Below are 24,969 nucleotides of genomic sequence, written 5' to 3'. Positions count from 1 at the left end.
ACTTGGTGATCTGTGCTGTCTTTTGTGGCAACTACTTTGACCTGCTGGTGAGCCAGAGATGACCGCAGTGCAGAAAGCTCCTCCTGCATGGAGGGACAAAAGGTTATGACTTCTATATACACACGAGAAAGATATGAAACCCCACAAAGATTGTATAAATTTATCATCTATCCAGATACCTGAGCCTCCCTTTCTTTCTTCAGTGCCAGCTGCAGTTCCTCCTGGAGAGCCTTCATCTCTGCCTCATTCTCTTTTGAAGACAGCCGCATTGCCTCTTCCTGGCCTTGCATCAGCTCCTAATGAACAAACTATACTGTGAAGATCAGGCATAGAGTACACAGAGCAAAGGTAAGTATGCAAGGACAGATACCTTGATAAAGACTTCCTTCTCTTTGAGCAGATTGTGCATATGTGCCGTCTCTCCTCCCCCTTCCCTCTCCTTGTCCCGTCTCAGCTTGGTCAGCTCCTGCTCTTTTAACGTCAGCTGTTTGCGTAGCTCCTGCAGCTGGCCTGTCCGCTCACTGATCACTAAGGACAGCCTGTAGGAGTAGTCCTGAAGGAAGGGGTGAAGATGTTGGAGGATTTCAAACTTTTTGGCTGGGCATAAACACAAACAGTTGCAGGTAGCAGCAACAGAGGCTTACCTGCAGATACTGGTCCTTGGAGCTGAGAGTGTTGAGCAGATCCTGGACCTGCGTTTGGTGTTCGTTAGACTGGCGGCTGTGGTCGGCCAGCAGCTCCTGAAACAACTTCTCTTTGAGTTCCAACCGAGCCTTCAGCTCCTCCACAACCTCAGTTGGACCAGCCTGAGCTCTAGCAACAAGGGCAGCTGTCAGATCCTGTGTACAGACAAACAGACAAAGGCACACACCCACGAAAGGCTGCATTAGATCACCTGTTTGTGAACTAGCACACACAGGTTTGTCTGCCTGGGCTGGTCTTTCGAAGCTTTCAAAATAACTAAGCAAACAATTAGAAACCATGATAATAACAGCATGAAACCGTGTGTGTGTGCTACCTGTGTCTCCTGGCTGCAGCGCTGAAGTGCTGCCTGTAGCTGGTTGATGATTGTGTCTTTCTCTCTCAGGGTGTTCCTCTCCTTCTCCTCACTCTGCTGCTTCAGCCATTGGAGGTTCCTGTAGGCCTCGGCTGCCTGCTCCAGCTCCAGCTCCTTGCCTCGAACAAGGCTGTCCAGACTCTGATGGACACAATCACAGGTGTAACCACAAAAAAAAAAAATACAAATACAACTACACATTTCTGGACCTGGTGATTTTCTGAGCAGAAAAATCTCCTGAATGCATCTTAGCCCTACGTATGAACCATCAGCTGTGATGTCTTCAGGAACGTACCGTGATGGTCTCTTCATTGTTGGACAGGATGCAACGTAGTCTCTCCAGGTCTCGTTCCTTCTCCCTGAGGGCCAGCTGCAGCCTCCTTACCTGGCCCTCACGCTCCTCCAGACAGCGGAACTTGTCATCAATGGAGCGCTGCAGACAGAGAAGGGGGGGGGTAAATCCCACTGCTGCTATTCTGGGTTCCTGCTGCTGTGACATTCATCTTATTCTATACTGTGCTGAGCTCAGTGGTTGGAAACAAATGAGAGGAGCTAGTATGCAGAATTCAAAGGGTTTGTTTTTGTTTTTTTACAAATTGCAAAATCCAATGTATCAGAATATACCACAACAGAAGAATATACATACATTTCCCTACAGATGTCCTCTGATTTTTAGGAAGATGTTGCCTCTTATAACTAAGCCCTTATTTCCCTTTGCTCCTGTCCTCTCCTCTTGCTCTCCTCCTGTCTCACATGCCTCCAACAAGATCTTGATATACTGTTGTTCAAATTTTATGCTGAACTACTGGTTTACTGGCCTTTTCTCCAAAACTGCAAACTGATCGTTTCTGATTAAAAATTCTCTGCAAGACTCCCATGACTCACACAGAATAGGGTACAGCAGCCGACACTAAGCAGTAGCTGAGCATGCTAGTCAGGCATCAGGAGGATTTTTGCTGCAAGTCAGTATTTGCAATGTGCCGTCAGTCATTGGAATGAATGAATGAGCGTTTGTTTTTACCTCCAGGGCTCTGTCTCTATCTTTAATACGTTCTCGCAATTTCTCCAGCAGGGCATCTCGCGGTTTGGAGCTTCCTGCTGATTCCAACATGTCTGAGTACTCCTACAGATACAAAGATTGACAGATACAGATCTGTACACGTGTGTCTCTACATAGTGTATGTAGACAAATTGTGCAAGGATGTGTGCGTTACCTGTAACTGTTGCTCCTTGTCCTGCAGAGAGCGTTTCAGCTGTGCAATGCTTCTGTCCTTTTCCCGCAGCAGAGTGTGTTTTTCTGCATCACTCTCCTTCAGAACTGCCTCTTTAGCCTGAAGCTCAGAGTGAGCTTTTTGAAGGGCACAGTGCAAGTCCTGCAGCACAGAGAGGAGAAGCTGCTCGCACGTCTGCTTCGAAATGTTTGGTTTTCTCATTGCTGCACTTTCCTGATCACACTGACCTGGTTGTGTTTTTCAGTGACCTCCCTGTACTGCAGTGCTTCCTGCAGATCGGAGTTCAGTCTATCCTTGAACCTAGCTAGGTCATCTCCTTGCCTCTGGCTCTGTCTCAGACTCCTCTGGCTGGCCTCCAGCTCCAGACCGAGGGAGAACAGGGAGCTTTGAACCCCCATTAGTTCACCCTGTAGTTGAGCAAGCGTCAAGGCTTCACTGACCCCCTCGGGGGCCTGGAGAGGAAATGACCACAGACTAAGGTCAGGCACTGCGTGTTTAGAGCTGGAGACAAGTTTTCACCATTAATAACAATGATTCTGGATCAGATCTCACCTTGCATTGAGCGAGCTGGTTGCGGTGGGCCATTTCTCGCAGCTTACACAGAGTAGTGTTTTGTCCTTCAATCATCTGGTACAGCTCTTGGGCCTTAAAGTTAAATTAATCATGTGTTTGAACTTATTAGCCACATTTGTCTCATACTGGCTGAGTTTTGTTAATTCACTGGTTAGTGCATAAAAAACACACTCACCTCACTGTCTTTTGTACTGATTGAGTCGGTGAGGCCCTGGATGGTTCTCTCCTGACTCTGACCAGCCTGGCGGAGTGAACGCAGCTCACACTCCATTTCATTGAGTTTCTCCTGCAGCTTCTACAGATGGAGACAGAGGTGGCTGCTCATTAGCTCTCATGTGTGTTGGTACTAAATATATCCACCTGTAATTGCATGACTTTGATTGTGCATCTTACCATATTGTTAGCCTCGCTCTCATGGATCTTGGCCTGCAGGGACTGAACCTGGAGCTGAGCCTTCTGCAGCTCACTGACACACTGACCAGCCGCACACTCATACTGGTTGAGCTGACTTTGTTGCTCCTCAACCAGACTCTGCAATGAAGACAATAAAAGCCACATTAAATTATTTTCTTATGATTTTGTCTCAGAAAAATCCAAGAAAAGTACAGAGCTAAAAGGCTGTATGACTTCCCGAGTGGATTATGTAAACTATATGAGCACAACATACAACACAACACTGCTCATCCATGAAATGCTTTGTAAAAAGCTGTCACGAGCATAGAGGATCCAGAGTGGTGAGTGAGCATCTGCATGCATGAGTTAGCATTAGGGAGTGTGCGCAACTGTTCTGCATTACCATTTACATAACCTGAGTATAAATAATTCCATCTTTTACATACTACTAGTATTACTACTGCTAAATGTTTAATTTCAGATACAACTAGTAGTATCTGAGACTGTACATTTAGATTGTTACTTTAATTGTATTAATTTACTCCCAAATTCTAAAGTTAACATTTCATTTAAATTGTGTTTGTGTAGTAGCCAACCAGTACCGAGATGACGGGGTGGTCTGACATTGCGTGGATCACTTTTGCCTCAAGGGCTCTGAGTGAAAATAGGCCAGTGGTGGAGTCACTCTATCTTAATGTCTTCGTACATCTAACCTACTTCAGCCACGGCACCAAGACCACACACTCCAATAGAGGATGAACAGCTTATTCAGATCTAAAAGCTATTGCATATTATTAAAGGTGGGGAAACTGGCTTTTCAATACAGGATCCACACTAATACTGAGTCACACTTATTTCCTAATACTAGTCCACAAAATCCTGTGCTACAACTTAACGTATAACTGGAAAAACTGGGCAGTTCATCTGTTTGCAGGCTGTGCTCACACATATTATTCAGCAGCTGTGTAGAAGTCATGATTGGCTCCTCAGATGAAGAGAAGTCAGATGCTGCTTTTAAATCTTATACTTTATAATCGCAAAATTGTGAGAATGGTTTTCACTCTTTAATCTTATTATCCATTTTACTGACATGAGAAATGACCTCTTTGTACAGTATGTGAACACACACAGAAATTAGGCCATGTTGTGTTTCACTGTTTGCTCACACCTGACTGCTCATGTGTAAGCGCACACACACACACACACACAATCACTGTAGTTCACATCCTCCTGAGTAAAATCTTGTGGGAGAGGATTTAAATGACTGGCAGTTGGATTATGCAGCTAATTAAGATTTTTTTTTTTTTTTAAGTGGTGAGAATAACAGATTCGTGGGTAGGCAGCACTGTCTAAACGTCAAACATCAGAGCCAGTTGGGGTGGTTCACTGCAGATACTGCAGATTTGCACCAGGTATAACATGGTTTATACCTGGTGAGGAGGTGGGGGAGGATACTCTTTGTACAGATCTTCAAAGAGCGCCTCCATCTCAGTCAAGTTCAGCTCCTGATCGAGCCCGACATCCAGCCTGATCAGAGGGGTGTCGAGCTCAGGTGTTGGCATGTGGTTGTCTCTTTCTCCATCTGGAGATTCATATGACATTCCCAGCAAAGGATCTGGGAAGCCCAGCCTTGAGTTTCCATTCCTGGAGCTCTGTCTGAGCAGCACTGGTAGTTTGCTGCCCTTAGAGCTCTGGACTGGCCGGTAGATGGCATAGCTCTGCAGCAGGCAGAGGGCCAGTGGGATGCTGAGCGCAGGTGAAGCCTGACCATGTGGGGCTCCTGTGTGCTCCTCAGAGAGGGAGTCAGATATCCGGTCATCTAAGGGGTCTCTGGGGGAGCTCAGTGGACCATCTGTTACAGCTCTGGGCTGGTTGTATTCCTCAGCAATCTCAAGTGATGCTACAGAAGGGCTGGAACTGGCTCGCCCAGCAAGGGTGCGATCGCTGTCTGATGTCTTCGAGGGTTCCCGAGAACCAGGGACCAGAGTTAGAGAGGATGGGGGTTCTTCTGAATCATCGGCATTTTTTCTGTCCCCTTCTCCACCACCTCCCATCACACTGCCTCCAGTAACACTGGCTGAATATCTGGTTGATGGCCCGCAGGAAAAACTCCGTGCCAACTTTCTGGGCACCTTGCAAACAGCTTCATAGTCCGAGTCTGCCACCCGCCAGTAGGAACAACCTCGACACCTCCTGGGAGTGCTGGGCACGCAGCGCTGTGAGCCTGCAACTGTAACCTCTGACCCTGGAACTGCTGGGCACTGGAGATGGTGGTGATGAGGACAGTCCAGGCTGTCGTCCATCCAGGACTCATACAAAGAGTAGACCAGATCGTCCTGGAGCAGGGCACAATACTTTGCATGAGTGAGACCTGAAATGTCCACCATGCCGTCTCCTGGTGCTTCACCACTTCCACCAAGAGTTCCCTCACCGTCTTCTGAGTTTGTTTTCCGGTAGAGGCCACCGATGCACTGCCTTAGCCGATGTTTCTCCTGCAGGAGCCGCTGCAGCCTTTTGATGGACAGGGCCTCCACGCGGGCGATGACTGTGTCAAAGCGGTACATGCGGTCCAGCATGAAGGTGCACTTGGAGCAGGCGAACTCTCCTCTGCCATCCCGGGTCAGCTCTTGCCCCAGAGCATGGGACAGCAGCACCTGAAGGTTCAGTTTGGCGGTGGGGTGGAAGATCCATCTCCTTTGGTTACCGCAGAGCTCCCGTCCACAGATGCGACACGTCTCCTTCATCTTGAGATCAAGCATTCCACAGGTTTATCTGACAGAGGCATATCATATCAGCTCCGACAGAGGACACCTGTGTCCTTAGGATGAAAAGGATGTCCAAGCACACATCACAGTAAAAGGCTTCTGGATCAGATACAGTGTGAAACCCTTCATGGCACCAGTCCCAGGCATTAAAATGAAAGACTAAGGAAAAAACGAAATGAGGTAGAAGAGCAGCAGCAGGATGGCCGCACAGGTTGTCGTTTTTTTTTTTTTTTTAATAAAAGCGGTGAGGCAGGTGATCAGCTGCTGTAACTATCCATCAGCTCAGTCACCGTCCATTTTCTGCATGTGCATCGGGGATGCGGCGGACACCCACACAGATGTTCGAGTCACGTCAATCAGATGCGGTGTTTCTCCGCGTACCGCGCGCTGACCGTTTCCCGACAGCCCCGCACTGTCCTCTGCACCATCCCTCCGCCGTCACGTTCCTTACGACAATCCGTCGTGCTTTTTCGCGGAGGCGGCACACTAACGGGGGTCCCGGGACGGTCCTCGGAGTCTTTCCTCGGGCTCCGCCCGCGTGACAGCGGACTCTTCATTCATTTCAGAGCGCTCAGCGACAACCGGAGACGGTGACACGCACGGCGGGACACCTCCGGACAGATAAGGATGTGACCGCCCGGACCAGACCTGCAGCGGCGGAGCAAACCATCCAGGGAACACCATGGGGGGGGGGGAGCCACCGAGTAAAGCCTTACGGGAATGTGAAGGGTTCAATAGCTTCGGCTACTCTTATTAACCAGGACGAGTTTAATTAATGAACCGACAGAGACATGTAAAACCAGCGAAAAGCTAATTTAATGAAGGTTAGGTGTGATAGAGCCGCAGTGTTGCACCCCGTCAGTCTGTAACTTCCCTCCGTCCGGTCCTCTCGGCTGATTGAACAGGTGAAATGCTCCGTAACACGCTAACATTACTGATTACATTACAAAATAAATACACGTTAGATCCGATTCTGTTTTCTGTTTCTATTTTCTTTTGTGAGCGCGACAGAAAAGTTTTATTGCGTGCTACAAGGTTCACAAATGTATGTAAATTAAACCTCTTCCTTTTTGTGATGAATCAATTCAGAGAGCCAAATGCGGACACACAAACACAGCCGCAGGGCTGGCTTGATCCAGTTTCTGTATTCCAACGTTTGACTATAAAATGTTCTGTACATGAATGAATTCATGCATACTAATGCTAAGTGGAATAATGGATTAACCAATCAATCATTTAAGATTGTCAGGTATTCCAGGGGCATGTCAAGAGGCTCCGTGGAGTTTGGCTTTCTCTACTGATCAGTCAGTATTAAGCTGCTTCATTATCTTATCATTCAGTCACAGTTTGACTGATCATTGTTTCAATTATAACTTGTATAAGCCATGTTGGGTTTTTTAAATATTAATATATAAATCTGAACACATACTGTATGTAAAAAAAGTTGTTTGGTAGGTGTTTTTTAATGTTTGTTAGTTTAATCTTTTAATAGCATCCTCAGCAGAGCAGTGTACTGTGTGCATTAAAAACAAGTTCTGCTGCAGGACTATTAGCATTTCCTGCTGTGGTTGTGCAGATACTTCAACAATGGCTTTACTGTGACAGTCAAACAACCAGGCCTTTCTACAAAATTTCACTGTGGAAGTTTGTCCCTTTAGCGACCACATTTTGTTTTCCTGAGGGTGCAAAGACAGAGACAGATGGTCACGCTGTGACTTCCAAACAGACACACAGTTAATAAAGAAAAAAAATCCCTGACCCCGCTGCATTTCCATCGTCAAAGCAGTTCTTTTGCCTCAGGTCAGAGTGTGATCATTCCCATCCACATTGATGCATGAGATCAAGCTGTGGGACCTCTAGTCTGCTTTCAGGTTTTTGATTGCTGATTGTTTAAACATTAATCACTATTCCAGAGAAATTTTCTCTAAATCAGATGTTTTCAGAAGGCCACAGACACGTGAGAGGGATGCAGCTGAAGTCTACAGATCGTATGTCTGTTATATTTGTATGTTTTCTGATCATACAATTTAATGTTTTGCAAAATGTAATGATCATAAATATAAGCAAATGGTAAAACATACAAATACTTTGGCTGTTTACAGCGGACTGATTGTGTTAAGTTGAAACTTTTTTCCCTGCCTCCTTCTTTCTCTCCGGACATAGATTTGATCTAAATGGCTGTGGTGTCTGGGGAACTTATTAAGAGCTCTTGTGGCGGGTGTCTGTCTGAAACAACACAACTGGATATCAGTGTCAGGGTCGCAGATCACGCAAAGGTCGACCTGACCTATTGACAACCTGGCTGAAACCAGAGCTGCTAAACTGCTAACCAGCGAGATGCTTGTATGTGCGCACACACATATGAAAGACAGCACCTCATGGGAATGTACACGTACACACACACACACACACACACACGAAGCTGTGCATTGAAGTAAAAGGCACAAGTGTCAATTAAAGCTATAAAATATTAAAACCACTTTAATTTAGCCACATTGTTCTGCTAGTAGAGTTTAGAAATATATGTTGTGCAAACTCACATACGACTTACTCAACAAACAAATGACACTTCCCTCTGATTTTGCAAAGTCAAACTAACCCTAACCCTAGCAACAAGTATTTCATCAGATAGTTTAAACTGTCTTTTCTTATGCAGGCCTGCAGTGAATAATCCCAATCAAAATCATACTATGAAGCTTATACATTTGTCCATAGAGCTCATATTTCTATATATTTCTCAGTGAGCTCCTACAGAGATACATGTGCACACCTCCACACTCACGCTTCCATTGTGAAATCTGAGCAAAGGGCTGCCAGCCCAGAACATCTGCATTCATAGTCAAAAACTAATTTACAAGTTAAAACGCCTGCAGAGGCACATTGAAAACAAAAACACAGTGAGAAACTTTCCCAGCATCAAATATGTTTGCAGCAAAAACTGTGACTCAGTCAGGCTATTGCTAGATATAACCAGAGCCAGGTATTGCTGTATAGGAAACGTATAAAAGTTAAGGATTCAAAGTGGGTGAAGAGAGTTGTTGTCAAATGAAAGGTCCCTCTCTATTTGTACTTTCATTATGTGTCCAATGAAAATCTGTCCTTGGGGATGTCAGCGCTGCTAAAGCCTGTAAATGTAATGAGATTCTGGCACTTTGTGCAGTGAGAGAAACCCTCTGTGATATGCACTCTGCCTTAACACCCCCAAGTAACTCTCTACCAGCCACAGCTTTAATTTCCTCATAATCCATTTTGCATCATGTTCCCTCCCACTGTGTGTAAGTTTGTCAGATGCACAGTGCGCAGGATGCGTAGCCTTTCACCAAAGGATGGTTCATTCGATGTTTCCTTTCTGGCATGATCTTAACAGTCAGTTCTTTCTGCTGTGGCATCTAATGATTGATTTTGCTATGTTGATCTCTGCACAAAACATTCTGTGGAGACAGAATATGTTTTACTGGTAGAACTAAATCATTTTTTCTCATATGTTGTATAAAAAATGTAACATATTAAAATATTCAAATATGCATCCTGTTCAGTCTACAGTTGTCAGCTCTTGTGTGAAAATGCTGCGTCACCTCTTCCATATGGAGGCAGAGTCTGGTTTGATAAGAGACTCTGGACTTCAACAATGAACACAGTGATGCTGCTCTGACACTTAGTGGAGAGCTGTATAATGACATGTTGGAATGAATCAACCAAACTGAAGAGCTTAAATTTAAGATTGTGCTTACCTGCATCTCTTGTTCAATGCGCAGCCTCTCTTGACCCAGTTCCTCCTGATAGAACTGTGTAACAGAGAAAACACACTATAAATCAACTGTATGTAGGAAAGGAAAAATACATTTCAACATCTTTAAATTAATGGGAGAAGGGAATAAAGGACAGAAACAGAATGTGAATAAATAAACCAGCAGTGAAATGTGAAAAGAACTGATAACCCTGCTTGGATACAAATTCAGCCACATACATCAATGATGTGATTGTTGAGGAAATTGTTTGGGTGTAGTCGTGCGTGCAAACTGTTGTGACCTACATGAATAGTTGTTAAAATAAGGCTGAGGAATGTTACATATGCTGCTTCTTTCTGGAATAGAAAGTCTGAGCAGAAAGAACATGGTGGTCCAAAGGAATGCAGTAATAATAGATGGGTGGTATTTGTAAAGGGGGTTGACTGATATACTTTACATATATAAGGGAGAAATAGCTTCTGGAAGGACCTTCACTGAAGGATAAACTCAGACAAGGGGACAGATGAGGTTGCTATGACTCAGCCAAGTCTAAAGAGGTGTTTAGACTTTGTTGTCGATAAAAGCAGAAGTACAAGATGTATACCTCCACATCCTTGTCCTTCTGCAGTAGAGACGATGAAAGCTCCTTGACTTGTCCCTCCAGTGCTCCCACCCTGAGTGTGAGGGTCGTCTTCTCTCCACTCAGCTCTGTGATGAGGAGCTCTTTGGAACGAAGCTCTTTCGTTAGCTCCTCTATTAACCTGAACACAGACAGGGGGATGGTCGATCAGTCAGTGCTGCCTTGAGATTGAATCGGTTGATTGTTGCTGATGAATAAAGAGGTTTATTTGTCCACCTGTCTTTGTTGGTGTTGGATGGGGACAGGATGCTTGGAGGCCTCTCATCCTCTGGGATGTCCTCCATGGGTGTGTCCAGGGAGAGAAGAGAGGCATGAGAGTGGGATCCAGCTAGTGAGGCCATGCGCTCAGCCTCGCTGCGTGCTAGCTGGGCCTCCTGGAAGCACATATATGGCAAAAGTGTTATCATTTGTAAATGTGAGGGACTTTTGTTTCAGTTTGAACCCTTAAAGGTGGAAGTGCATAGACCTCCTGCAGGAGCTGAATCTTGGTCTCAAGCACTTGCTGCATGTGATCGATTTCCTGCTGTCTCTCCTGACATCTTCTCTGCAGTTCCGCCTCATTGTTGTTGGTCAAGCTCTCTGCTGTTGTGCTGTCAAAGAGGAAAACACACACACACACACACACACATGTAGTCAGAGGTCCAGCATTAGGACATGATGGAGATATAAGCAAGTACAAAGACATAATATGATGTCATCACTTTCCTGTCTGTAGCAGCCCTCATGGGATACCCAACACCCGACCACTTAGAGCACAGATTAAGGATGTGCCCCATCTGTGGTGTAGACTTTTATAGTCATGATTTAAGATAGCATGTATCTCTCTGAGGTGATGTCCATATGGTCCAGTGTTTATGCACTGGTGTGGTTTTATCTTCTTTCTTTTGAAAGTAACTGGAAATTGGGAATGGTGATTGTGGTAAGTTCAACCAGAGATTTGTGCTAGAAATGTGAGGGCTGGCTGTTAAATGTAAATGTGGTAAAACAATAAACTAAATAACGCCATGAAAGCTTTGCATGAATGAAACATGAGCAATAAACATTTCAGACTTTACTCACACACATTGTGCCTTTGTCTTCTTCTACAACCACATATATGACTCCTGGCTCATAAGTGTTTTCCTAACTCCTTTGGACTTCCAACTGTGCGAGCATCTGTCTATATCACTTAGCCAGTCAACCACCCTATCCCAGAATTCCTCCTCCCAGAATGGCACTCGCCACTCTGTCGCCATGAGTCCTGTTCTGGACGCTCTCTACATATGTTTTTAACTCTGTCCACCACATGCAACAGCTCAAATAACTGGGATATTTTGAACCAGTCTAAGTAATGCAAATGTCTGTCTCTTAGACAGTGTCTTCTATGTGTAGTGGACAAGCCGTTCAGAATATGGAGACAGTTTAAACACTACCCCTTCTGCAACAGTAACGTTGGTTTGCTGAAAACATACACAAAATAAACTAAAAAGAATCTGTGGAAGGCTCTAAGGTAAGACAGTGTGTTTTTCCAGCAGCTTCAGTGTTTGCTTCAGCAGTAATTTCTGGTTGATGCTCAAAACGATGAATGTGCTGCTGGTATGGCACCTGTCATCTGCCACTGTCAGTAACAATAACATGGCAGCAAGCACACTGCAGAACATGCACTGTAAAAAAACAAAAGTACGTAGAGCACAATCTGTGTAAAGGAATAATAACTGACTTCACTGTCATCTTTTCAAATCATATTCATTCGCAACAAGGATGTGGAGAGAGGGAGCAACAACAACCACTAAAATAGAGTTGAGTAATAAGAGCCAATTTATCCTTTCCAACAGCAGCAGCAGCAGGCCAATGATGATCCATACTAATTAAAAGGTCAGCTACCATGACCTCAAAAGCAGCATCTGTGACAAACCAAAGTGGGGTCAAGCCAATATAATGTATCCTGCAGCACAGTTTCAGCTCCCGTCCTACAGGACGAGAACACAAATGGAGAAACCCGTGTTTCTCTCACATGACTATTAAAGTTATTTCTCAACTGTTTTGGCACATTTTTCACTCTTACATATTTAAACTTTGCAATTTATCTGAATGAATGAGAAATTCCAATCTGTTGTGAACAACTCAAACTAACAGACTTGAGCTTAATGTTTTGAAAAGTGCTTTTCCTATTCACAGGGAATGAATTAAAAAAAAAACTGTAAAAGAAGTCATGTTGTAAGCTCTCTCTCTCTCAAAAGACAGTATCACTCTTCACCCCTTCATATAGATAGATAGTGGGAATTCCTAACATTCATCAGTTCAAGAAGGTCTGTGAAACTGTGTGTTTGTGTGGTGTGTCTCCATCAGCTGCTGCACAACATGAGCTGTTAGAGATATGAGGTGTCAGCACTGTTAAGACAGCACCATGGAGAGAATGGGAGCTAATCTCTAGCAGGGGCACACTTACACTGTGGCAGCCAACATCCGTAGATGGAGGCACACAACCATACATAAAAACACATAGGTCTAATACCAGAGGAGCCATCTGTGTTGTCATTGCGTAACCACTTTAGCATCTTATGCAGCCTTTTGCAGTCAATGAAATTCAAAATAAAAAGCATTCTACATTTCCTTATTTGGCAGACACTTTTACCAGGAAAGTGTACTAGTCAAAGACAGCAATAATGCAGCAATGCAGCAAGAGACCTTGCTGTAATTTTAAGTAATACATTTGTCATAGAAGATGTGGAGATGAAGTGCACTGGAGGGGGGTTGTAAATGCTAGTAAGGCATGTTCAGGTATTAGAGGTGTAAGGAGAGGAGGTCTCTGATTCTTGACTTTAGAGTGGGACACTCCTGCGCTGATTCATTCAGTATATACTAGCTTCTTCCACCATCTAAATAAGCAGGGACAGAAACTAACCAACCAAAGGTCACACCTAAAGATCACAATATTTGTAGACTTACAGGGCTTTATCCAGAAGCTGCTGTTTTTCCTGGAGGTCCTGCTTCAAGCTCTCCACTTCCACCTTCAGCTCGATGTTCTGCAAAAAATGACGAGTGGTAAAGTCAGCCAGTCCATCATCAACATCATCATTATGGCCATCAGCATGACCATCACAGCTTGTTGTAGCCACGATTATAACATTAGTTAGTGTTCATTCGTTGCTGCAATAAAGCCTGACTTTGGCTGCTGACAAATACTCTCATCTGCTGTTAAAATGATGGAGACACTTGACATAAAAATTTTAAAATCGCAACAAGATACAAGTACTTGTTCATCCACCAAAAATCATTTCAGGTTTGCAGAGATGTCATGAAAACATGATATTTATAAAAAATATCTTTCACTTGACCAAGCGTGCTTATAGCCAAGCATATGCATGGCACCAATAGCAAAGCCTATCTTTACCTGAAAAAACTCAAAGGACCACTCAATAAATTTTGGGATCATGTGTATTCACATTCAATAAAAAAATGTTTCTTGTGTCTACGTGAAGGTCAATTAAAGATTGAATTACATTTCTATTACATTCTACAGGTTCGCCTGAATGTCTGCAATCTTCCCTCTCCTCGTGACATCTTAGCCACTAGTCTGTCAAGTTCCCGCTCAGTCTCCTCTGTTATTACAATCTCCATCACACCATGGTCCCTCTGTCTCTGTTGTGTGAAGCAGGGCTTGTCTGTGTTGTGTATCATTAGTACAGAACATCTGACTGTGCTCTCATGGTTGATATATTTAGAGCTGGAGAATTCAGGGCGGCTCAAATACTCACCACCCGGGCCAAAGGCTAAACTCCACAGTTTGTTTACCTGCTGTGGACCACTGAGGACTTTTGGGGGGCCAATCAGGGCTCTGAAACGGAGCTAGGGGAGAGAGGATTTAAACTGTGGGAATAGTGGGGCTCATTCTTTCCATTTTGACCTCAGACAGCAGAGAGAGGACAGTTTATCTGTCTGCTGGACTCGGGTCAGATAATGGCTCTCAGTGGTTTTATCACCTTTATCACATTTGTTTCAACAGGCCGTCCACTTTCTCTTGTCCATCATCTTGGTTTATCTCCCTCTCTGTCTCACCACCCTGCCTCCTTCTTTGTCTGATTATGTTTCAGATACATTTTCTGGCCTCTTCATGCAGTTCCAAAATCGCTGACCTTCCCCTGACTCTCCATGAGAGCTTTATGCATGTACTGTATGTCAAAAGTGCTCACGGAGAGCTGGCATACACATCTGCAGATCCATGTAGCCTGAAACCTGCCATAAATATATTTCTGAGCGACACCTACAGACATGGTTGGTCATCACGTATTCTCCCAGCACGCGATCTAAGTACCCAGCAGCCTGGCTGCAGTCAGACTGAGACAGATTTATGAACAAAACTGCAGTTTGCAGCGTCTTCAATTTGACTTTTTGACTGTTTCTGGACATTTTATAGAGAAAAGGATTATCAATTAAGTCATTAAATCAACAGTTTTAATGTTGTGTTAGAATAATTATACCACCAGGAGAAATTTTTAAGACAGAAGAAGATGGGATGACGTACTAATGTATGATGGATTGATTGGCAAACCGTGTGAAGAAATCATTCCTAATAATTTGCATCTTTATTGTTTGTACGCCAACAGACTCAAATTAAGTCTATTTAAAACTAGATTTTTTTTTTCTCTGCATATAATGACTATTAATGTAATGTTCAATTCATCTCTAACAAAGCACCACTCTCCGATGATCCTAAGTGAAGCAGCAGTCACTAAAACTGCAGCATATGGCCAGACATATGTTCTGGATAGCTCGTGACGGCAAACAATTTGCCCGCATGCTCCAACAATAAATAATGTATCACACATACAAGAGTAGCACGTATTCCTGCGTATGTGTCAACCAGTTTTACCGTAAGAGAAAACAGCTCTAAATATAGACCCCCATCACAGTGCACCTGCTGCAGTAGCCCCTCTGATCCGACAGCCCTCAGCAACAGATCCACTTATAACCGTTCACTGAAGGATGGAAGATGACACCATGGACAGACATCACTCATAAAACAGGCGACACCTGAATACTTACAACTACCACTAACAGGGATTATCAGTTAACTTCATGATGATCCTGCCCATTTTGTTTTGATCAGTTCATTTACACATGATATCGTCTCTTTTTATTTTATGGCAAAAAAGTCCAACATTGATATGTTCAAGGTTCTGAAATGCAAAACTGCAGCTTTTCTCAGATTTATATCAGTGAAAAATTACTGACATGCATATTTTTTGTTATTTTATAGGCTAAATAATTCATTAAAAAGAAAAGTATTCAAGAGGTTATCTATCAGTAATCACTAGTAACTGCCCAAGAAATTAATGGATTAATCACAACAGTTACTAAATGATGTTGAATATGTATTTGTTTACAATTAATATCAAGCAATAACTGTCATTAATAAAATGAAATGAGTGAACAGCTTTGTAAAAAGACCAATAAAACAAATGATAGAGCTAAGTGAACCAGACCAACACGTGTAACAAATTGCATCTTGTGTTATATGGACACATGATGAATAAATCAGTGTACTCTGTCCTATAAATAGAGTCTCTCGAGCTCCGAGAGAGATCACTATGTACCCACGCTGCTCAGGTCTGATAACATCTACAGTGCAAAAATCTAGGCTCCAATAAAAAAGTGATTAGACTGATGAATTGTAGCCAAACAGAGTGAAAGATGGATTAGACTCCAGCTGGATGCCTGTGCGAGGTGGGATCAGTTTCCTCAGTCATTGCTGGCATGCAGTAATTGTGGAGGATGAGTGGCAGGACATTCAGGTCTTGTTCAGCCGGCTCAAGCAGCCATTTCATTTTCTCATATCAAAGCGTTGCTGATGACCACGAGGGATTTGTAATGAAGGGAAGGAGAGAGAGACGACTTTATCTCCAGTTCATACAAACAGGCATCAGCTGTGCTGGGTCACCTTACTGTGGGTGCTCGCTTTATCCGAACACACCAGAGGAACACATACTGTAGGGGTCTGGAAGCACAGAGCTCAGAATATGTAGCACAGGCCAGGACAGAGAAAGAGACAAATATCATGGCTGTGACAAATTATTAGTCTTTCTCCTTTTCTTTTTTCATATTTTTTGGTATGGCATAATGGTCAGCGCCATTTGCACAGGAAGAAGGTTCTGATTCAATTCCCAGGCCTGGGGCCTTCATACGTGGAGATTGCCTGTTCTCCCTGTGCCAGCATGGAATACTTCTTGGTCCTCTGGCTACCTCCCACAGTCCAAAGACCTTTAGGTGAATTGAGGACTATAAATTGCCTGTAGGCGTGAGTGTGAAAGGTCGTGTGTCTCTGTGTGTCTCTATGTGTCGGCCCTGTGATAGACTGGCGACCTGTCCAGGGCAACCCCGCCCTCACCTGGAACATTAGCTGGGATCAGCTCCAGCAGCCTCTGTTATCCCTATCGATAAGTGGTTGATGATAAATGAAAGAACTAATTTTCAGTGAAATCTAGAAAATTTCCTGGAATCATAATTCATCCTATAATAAATAAAAATGCTAGTACAGGCATTTTCTTCTAGCCAACAGCCCAAAGCCTAAAGATAAAATATAAAATATAAAACAGACCACATCTTCATATCTAAGAATCTGGACTGCGATGGTGGCTTTTGCTTCATTAAAGACAATAAATCTGTTTATTTTAGGCCTTTCCGGTTTTATTAGTTAGGTTAACTGAAAGAGTTAAGGGGGCGCATGGTCTTCTCACTACACCACCAGTATCCAAACTCAGTCTGCTGTTAACAAACTAGTACTAGATTATTTATTACCATACACTCATATATTAATTCAATGGTGGGTTTGAGATCTGACCTGTACTATTGTACTGATACACACATCATCAGGGGCACCCAGGAGATGCACAGAATAGTGCCTTTATGGGAGGTTTAAGTGGGTTGTTTTATTTATTGTCACTGCTAAATTTAGGTGTCATCAGTGTAGGGAGCGCTATGTGAACAATCAGGGTAATTTATGCAGAGCTGAGGCCATGGATGGGGCTATTACACATAGGAGGACCAGAAATGTTTATTTAAAAAAACATTTGATTTCATATTAAATGTTGCCTAAACATAAGCAGCCGCACAAAAACTTTGGCAAACTGAAGTACATTTTAAGAATTGGCTAAAAGTGGTGAGTTACAGTTCCAGTCTCTTCTCTTCCAATACCAATTCCAATAGTTCGCATACTGATATAAAATAATTGCTCTTTGGGTTGAGATACATTCATGTTTGTCTCACATAAGCACAGAACAGCACTTTGAGCTGGAGGTGATCTGGTGCATTCGTTAAATACATTCCTTTGACAAAAAGAATGGAAATCTGTTCAGGGATTTGAAATTCTTAGATGATGACAGATGACACGGTTAGTTTGTCTGACTGAAACACATAAAATCTTCACTAATCCCAGTAAAACAAAATTGTATAGCAAAACAGTGAGTGACAGGACACACAAACACACACATACTGCATCTTAAGAGCTCCTGAGCAAACATCTGGTTAATCTATAGTCCTTCACATGAGGGCCATTTCTAAACGGGCACTTGGTAAAACAAACACATGGCAGGTCACATCACTTCAACCAGGTCAGTGCGACAGCTGGGTCAACAGACAGTGGAAGTGGCTAAGTCCAGCAACTTTTCAGGACTATCCTGATAACAATAATATTATACCACTAATGAAGAGACAAATCAACCTTTTTCATTATTTACTGACTGCCAAGTTTTCCATCAAAACAAAAAGCAATTCACGCTGACCATTGTTCCTCATGAAATGACCCTTGGACCCAGAAGGGGATTCATTCAGAGCCCCATCCACCAGCACTCACACAAGACCATTCATTTCCTGCCACTCAGGGAGAGGAATCCTACTCACCGTGCGGTAGACATCCTCACTGCTCTCCTCATACTTTTGCTGTATCCTCTCCTCCAGGAAGTAGATGCGAAGCTTGAGGCTGAAGTTCTCCTTCTTCAGGTCATTCAGGTGCTGTGACAAAGTACGGTAACCGTTAGACATGACCGTCAAAGAGCACCGACACTGCTTGACATGTCCGTTTTGGCTCAGAAATGAACAGTTGTATTCGTCCTCTCCGTATCCCGGGCGAATACAGAGTCCATATTAAAGGACAGCAGCTGTAAGGGCATGTCCAGCTGTGAGAGTCCAGTAACCGTTAGACATGCTGCTACCTCCGCCTAAAGAGCATGATGCTAACAGAAAAAAGTAACTATTTACAAAGTGGCATCCCAGCCTCTAACAGGCCATTGGGACACCATCTACAAGAGCATACACACTGAAGCTACACACACACACACACACTACAGTCTAATGGGGCGTTTTCTGTGCAGAGGGCTACTCTGCAGCCCGGGCTGTCAGAGATGCAGCCATGTCAACTCCATGGTGTGATCTGGTCTACCAGGGGACGGCACAAGAGCTTATTTTACTGGAGGAGACATCCCTGGAATCCCAGACTGCCAAGGGAGATGGGTGGAAAGGGAGAGGAGGGGAGGCGGTAGGAAGAGGGGGGGTGTAAAAGACTCAGGACTCACAGGCACTTGTGATCTGAGGGGGATCTATATCTCACCACTCTGCAAAACAGACCAGTCGAAAGGAACATCTACATGAGGAGGCAGGAGGTTAAATGTGAGTCTCTTTGTATCCTGCCTTGCTTCCTCTGCAACATTAATGCTAAAGGTCAGTCTCATTTGTCCAGTTTAACCCCTTCCACATGTGATTTCATATTTTTAAGTGTGGACATTGATCTCTATTGAGAGAACAGCTGAGTCCGTTCACATCAGCCTCAATGTTATATAACCAAAAATTTTACACTTCTGTTTTTTTTTTTTTTATTTTGGTCATTTGCACAGTGTTGAAATAAAGTCCCTGAAACTTAAGTTCATCAAAATCTGAACTCAAAGTGGGTGAAACTTATCTTGAATCACAATTTATAACAGCATTACTGACGATTCATTAAGATAAAGTACATTAGACAAGCAAAAGGTAGACAGCCAGACCTGAGACCATAATTACAGGAATCAATATTTCAACACTGATTCAAATGAGAAAGTCTAATTTAAAAGATTGTCACATCTATTGACCAATCAGCAGGAAATTATTAACCACGCCTGCATCTTTACTGAGCCTTTTGTCTGTTTTATCCAATTATTTTGCTCATAAAGGTAAAGGAAGGATGCAGTGGACACACACAACATACTAGTGATGACTAAAACTGAGATCAGGCAAGAGAAAATATTTAAGTGTTAATGTCATTACAGAAATACAACTCTGATTATCTTATGGAGTGCAACCAAGTTTGCCGTCACATTAGCCATAACAATGTGGTTCTGTCTGATAGCTTGTTATGGTGATCTTGTCCTTACTTTTTCAGCCATATTATTGAAAATGATGCCTTCACAGGAATAACTTCCAGTCTGCTGCACTAAATTTACCATACTTCCACACATTAAAAAAAAAAAATCATACACTCCCCTGATAAGGTCTACCCATCATAAAGTCGGGGGGGGGGGCTGATGGGAGTGGGACAGACAGGTGAGTGGAAAGAAACTGGATGAAATAGGAGACCTGGAAGCACTGAGCCACAGTGCTATTAATAGGGAGGTGTCCTGAATCTCACAGAGTGGTGAATCCCTGAACGTCCCTCAGAGATGAGGGAACAGAAAGAAAGAAAAGCAAAGGAAGATGGGCTCCACATTTTTTTTTTTTTTGTTTGTTTGTTTGTTTGTTTGTTTTTTTTTAACGTCATGATAAAAAGGACCAACCCTGGACAATGTGTTGGGACAATGGACAATGGACATTTTCCCAGACTAATGTCCTGGGAAAATGTGAATCCTGAACGTCCTGCTGTATAGCTGTTAAAAAGATAACGACTGACTTGGATATGTTACCACTCAATCAAACCAGCATAATGCCGGGGGAGGAATCAGCAGCATGACAACATCAGTGTCTCTTCCACTATCTTACAAAGACATCAGTTTAAACCTCCACTGCTGAAAAACAATGCCCCCGACTCCATGTTCATTCTGTGTATAGAGCAGCAGAACACCATTCCCTCTTTGGATAAATTGAATAAAAGGAGGCTAATAAAGTGACTGAAACATGTTTCCAACACATTACGTCAGTATTGCTTCCTGATGCATTTAGTGAGTGTATAATTACATGCTGCTACTAAATAATGCAGGCGCCAAGTGGAGACTCCACACCACATTTGGGATGACATCATGTTTAAAGTGCATTTTTAAACCACTCGACACATGGCCAAGCCACACCCCACCACATATGCACTTTTCAGCTCTCAGTCAAAGATGAATAAATAGGAGTAAATGTATATGTTTGTTCTGCATAGTTTGTTTATGTGAGGTGTAGCGGTAGCACATCTGACATCTGACACCCATGAAAGGGACTCCTACTTTGAGCTGGCTGCTGTCTTTCAACAAGTCACTCCAGCTTTCATATCTGTCTGATGACACCTCCTGTTTTAAACAGGGCTCAGCAGCAAAGCCAGAATAACATTAAAGGGGCATCAGTAGTGCTCAGTCTTCAGTGACACTTTTAGAGGTCAGCTGGTGTTTTATTATGTCTGAAACATCAACAAGAGCACTGAGGACTGTATTGAAGGAGGAATGCGTGGCGTACCTGGAAATCAAAGCAATTGTATGTATGTATGTATTCTGGGTATTTACAATACAAAAGGATGATCAGCCAAACCTAATTTTTTTACAAAGAGCCAACAGCGCATGATTCTACTAATGGACAATGTTCTCAGAGAAGAAACAAGACATAAAGAGGCACGGGAACGGCAGCTGCTGGAAGTAATATGGAGCTTTATTTGTAGAGCTACAGCTGAGAAATGATTGGCTTTGTTGAAATATATGCATACAAAGATAACGTTTATCTACTAAGGAAATTATGCTGAAGCTATCAGTAACAGTAACAAAAACATCGTTACTGTAACTAAAAATTTAGCCACCTCAGTTTAACTCCTCCTCAACTTAAACATTTCTATATAATCAAATTTAGCTCGAGCTTGACCATCAACAACTGGCCTGCAGTTTGTATTAAAGTGGTGTACCTGGTTCAAGTACACAACAGCAGGATAATTGAATGCTGCTCTTTATGGTTTTGAATGTGTCAGTAATATTCTGTCTAATAATTATAATGTGACCTACTATCAGGCATTGAAAAGAATATTTAAAATAGTATTTTTGTCATATGTTATGGGTACAATGTCTAATTATAGCTGAACAGAGACTGATGAGAAATCCTAAAGTAGGTCATGAGGCAGCCAGAGGCAGAATTTAACCATCAGGAGTTTCAGGGTGTTTTCCATCCACACTGTTAACTGCAGGTGTTGTGTTTCTGTGCAGTGATGGTAAGAAATGTACTGCAGATGATTCATTTATGATCATGGACTTCTGGGATAGACACCTTGATTTCCTCAGCACTATGATCAAAGCTACAGCATCAAAGCCAAACCAGTCAGCTCATGTACATCTTGTAGCATGACATGGATCCACAAGGTGGCTCTGTAGAGCACATTGTCTCAGGGCCTCCCCCTCACTGATCATGCTGAAGGACAAGGTGCTGACACATAAAGTGGGCGGCTCTTACCTGTTCAAACTCCTTGAGCGTGTGAAGCTGGAGAGGAAGAGAGTTGTCTGTTTCATCGCCACACAAATCTGAACAGAAGTTAAAAAACAAACAAACAAACAGTTCTTGAATGTATTAGACATAATAGGACAGACTTCAGACAGTCTTTACAAAGGGCAGTTCACTGAGAGCTATGTACCTGTCATGTGACCTGTGATCTTGGATGAAGAATCTTCTTTTACAGCACTGTCAGGGAAAGCAAAAAAAGGAAGAGAAACATCATCTGTATTGGTAACACCCAATAAATAGAAAGAGAGAAAAAATGAAAAGCATGAACCTGTGATTTTCTGACTGTGTACAATAGCAGGCTGAAACTGATGGGGGTGGGAATTATGTCAAATAATCAATAACCTGCTTTTTTGGAAATAAAAGCCACCAAAACCTTTTCACTATGGAGGCATGGCCTTATTTGCATCACAGAGAGGAAAGTCAGCAGGGCAGAGGGGAGATTTTAGAGAGGTGTGTGGGGGGGTGGGGGCGTCAGAGTTCATCAGGACCCTTTAAATCAACTATCTGCCATTTGCAAGCGCTGGAATTATTATTTCCGTCACATGGTTCAAACCAGCTGACTCGATTGGATTCAAACAAACCACAGCATGCTGTATTATAGGGCCTTTATTTTGGCTTAGACTACTTTGGTGGGAAGTATGCAGCACTGCAAAGGGCAGAGCAGTGCTCCTCATTCTGTAGATTCCTCTGGCAGCTGCTGAGTCAGAAAATTTTGAAAATGCGAAGACAGTTGCTGCATGCCAGAGGTCCAAAAGTTCACCAGGTGAAGGAACAGTCGTGCTGCAGAGCTCAAAATCTCACACTGTTTCACCATCGTGTTGTAGGAGGGATTTGATGATGGAGTAACCTACATGTCAGTCAAATCTGGGATCTGAACCATGTGACTTTTATTAGTCTGAACTAAGCACCTAGTTTGTATTTAGTATTAAGTGCATTAGGTTACATTAGATGAGACACTGACAATGCGTTTTTAAAGAAAAATCATGCTTCTATTGTGTCTCAAACCGGATTATAGGCTGGAAAGAGATTGAATTTTTAGTTATTGGTTCTGTTTGTTGTGTGAGGTGTCTCCTGGGCCCTATTGCCCAAATGCACGATAAGGCCCCATTCAAATATCTTCTACTGTGTCTTCTTTTGCACAAAGTAAGACTAAATTAGATCCGTGCTCTGCGTCCTTTCCCATTTATTTCACCTGAGACTGATTTAATGCGTTTGGGGGGGCAATGGAGGCGGTCTGTGCAACATGACAGTGAAATAACCTGCCCGGTCCATAAAGCATGCAGATGGCTCCTGAATGTGATGCTGCTACAGCTGATGTGGAGAGATGGGCCTTTAGTTGATTCTTTACGGAAACAGTATCTGATTTTTAAAAAATGGAAATCACAACTGCGATTTAAACGGAATGGTCGCTTGCCGGGAGGTTGCTTTGTTAAAAAGCCCAACGGGCTTCGGTCTTCCGCTGCGGTGTCCCTCCCCACCTACACACACACACACACACACACACCGACCAAATGCCGCCTCACCTCTCAGTCTCTCCCCAGCTTTGCTCCGCCGATGATGAGCTCCACTCCATAAAGGCTGCTCCCGCTCAGCCGTCGCCTTCAGATCAGCCGTCCATTGTTCATTTATTCGGGGAGACACAACACACGGACATCCGCGCGGTCGACGCACCGCACATCGCTCAGGTTTGCAGGGGGCGTGTGTGTGTGTGTGTGTGTGAGAGAGAGAGAGCCGTCACACTGCCTCCCTCCCTCACAGCAGAGCCCACCACGACGAGCAGAGTAACCATCTGCACCCTCCCTCAGTTCTCCAAAATAAAATGATTATTGTAAGCGGACCCTCAGCCTCCAGTTTTCATCCAGACATTCCTCCTCTTTAGGTTCCTCCATCATGTCCCCACATGGAATCAGTGAGATCTTTAACAGAGCATGAATGTGCCTGTTTCATACAGCAGGACCAGCTCCTCTTCAATGGCCTTATATTAAACACACTACTGCAGAGGTTACTGAGATTGGTCTGATGATGTTTGTATCAGGTTTGTAGAGGCTGATTGTTTTATCTACTTCAAGATATTGACATTAACTTGGTGATTCTGCTCAGGGGAGAAAGCATGAGGGGAGCAAAGTTAATAAGATTATGTCATTGTTTGTTTTAGCACTCGGCCCTGAGATCTGTGTGTGTGTGTGTGTGTGTGTGGGGGGGGGGGGGGGGTGAAGAGGGATACATGTGTCGCATCAGTGTAAAAAAAAATAAAATAAAAGTGTTCTTGTGCTTCCTCTAAGACATCCGATGTGATGGCACGTGTGGTCATTTTTTTAACAGCGCCCTCTCCTGGAGCCAAGCCTGCAACTCACAAAACATTGTTTTTAAGTGTTTGGGTGAATGGTTGTATTCAGTTCGGTTAGACTGCAGATTTGTGTAGTTGAAATGGCTGCATGTTGCACAGCAGTAACCACTGCTCTCACAGTTTTTAATCTGGTTTATGGTCCATTTCGTGGCGGTGCAGTTCACCGCTGTGTCAACCGATTCGGTTCCCCCCAAGTTACTGTTCCCCTTTACGCTGATTTACTGCTGAGTCGCGCGTAGTTGCTAAGTTACCGTGCGTACTTAAGAAAGAAACGCAAATAGAAACACAGTTGGGTGTACGGAAAGCGAAATGGAAAAAGCCAATGTGTAGGTTATCGGTGTGGCATTTATTATATAACAAAATAAATGGAGAATGCATTTGTTCGGCCATTCTTTGTCAATCTTTGTGTAAATGGATGCTAGCTAGCATAGCTGTGCGAGTGTAGCCTACGTTAAGTAAACCTCACTGCCGGATCACTTACACTACGACTGCTAGCTAACTGTTTAGCATGCTCGACTGACGAATTGATGACATTATTTTTGACGTATAACGTTACTA

The 24,969-nt window shown here is 43.4% G+C and overlaps 1 protein-coding gene across 1 annotated transcript in view; it reads right to left on the bottom strand.

Annotated features, from left to right (window-relative positions):
• The window catches only part of LOC115058353 (myomegalin), a 34,386-nt gene extending 15,610 nt beyond the window's left edge, over window positions 1–18,776 (bottom strand). Inside the window, 18 exon segments of the mRNA XM_029525702.1 lie at window positions 3–83; window positions 180–296; window positions 371–553; window positions 645–839; window positions 1,019–1,198; window positions 1,353–1,490; window positions 2,079–2,180; window positions 2,272–2,430; window positions 2,517–2,741; window positions 2,842–2,934; window positions 3,038–3,157; window positions 3,256–3,393; window positions 9,752–9,805; window positions 10,353–10,509; window positions 10,605–10,762; window positions 10,855–10,978; window positions 13,317–13,393; window positions 18,267–18,776. Of these exon segments, the coding sequence (XP_029381562.1) occupies window positions 3–83; window positions 180–296; window positions 371–553; window positions 645–839; window positions 1,019–1,198; window positions 1,353–1,490; window positions 2,079–2,180; window positions 2,272–2,430; window positions 2,517–2,741; window positions 2,842–2,934; window positions 3,038–3,157; window positions 3,256–3,393; window positions 9,752–9,805; window positions 10,353–10,509; window positions 10,605–10,762; window positions 10,855–10,978; window positions 13,317–13,393; window positions 18,267–18,407 (2,442 nt within the window). The 5' untranslated portion in view covers window positions 18,408–18,776.
• Window positions 18,777–24,969: the final 6,193 nt, after the last annotated feature.

Source organism: Echeneis naucrates, chromosome 17, assembly GCF_900963305.1.
Source record: "Echeneis naucrates chromosome 17, fEcheNa1.1, whole genome shotgun sequence".
In the NCBI taxonomy this organism is placed as follows: Eukaryota; Metazoa; Chordata; class Actinopteri; order Carangiformes; family Echeneidae; genus Echeneis; species Echeneis naucrates.
The sequence above is the reverse complement of the archived record's forward strand: the minus strand, read 5'-3'. Positions and strand labels throughout refer to the sequence as shown.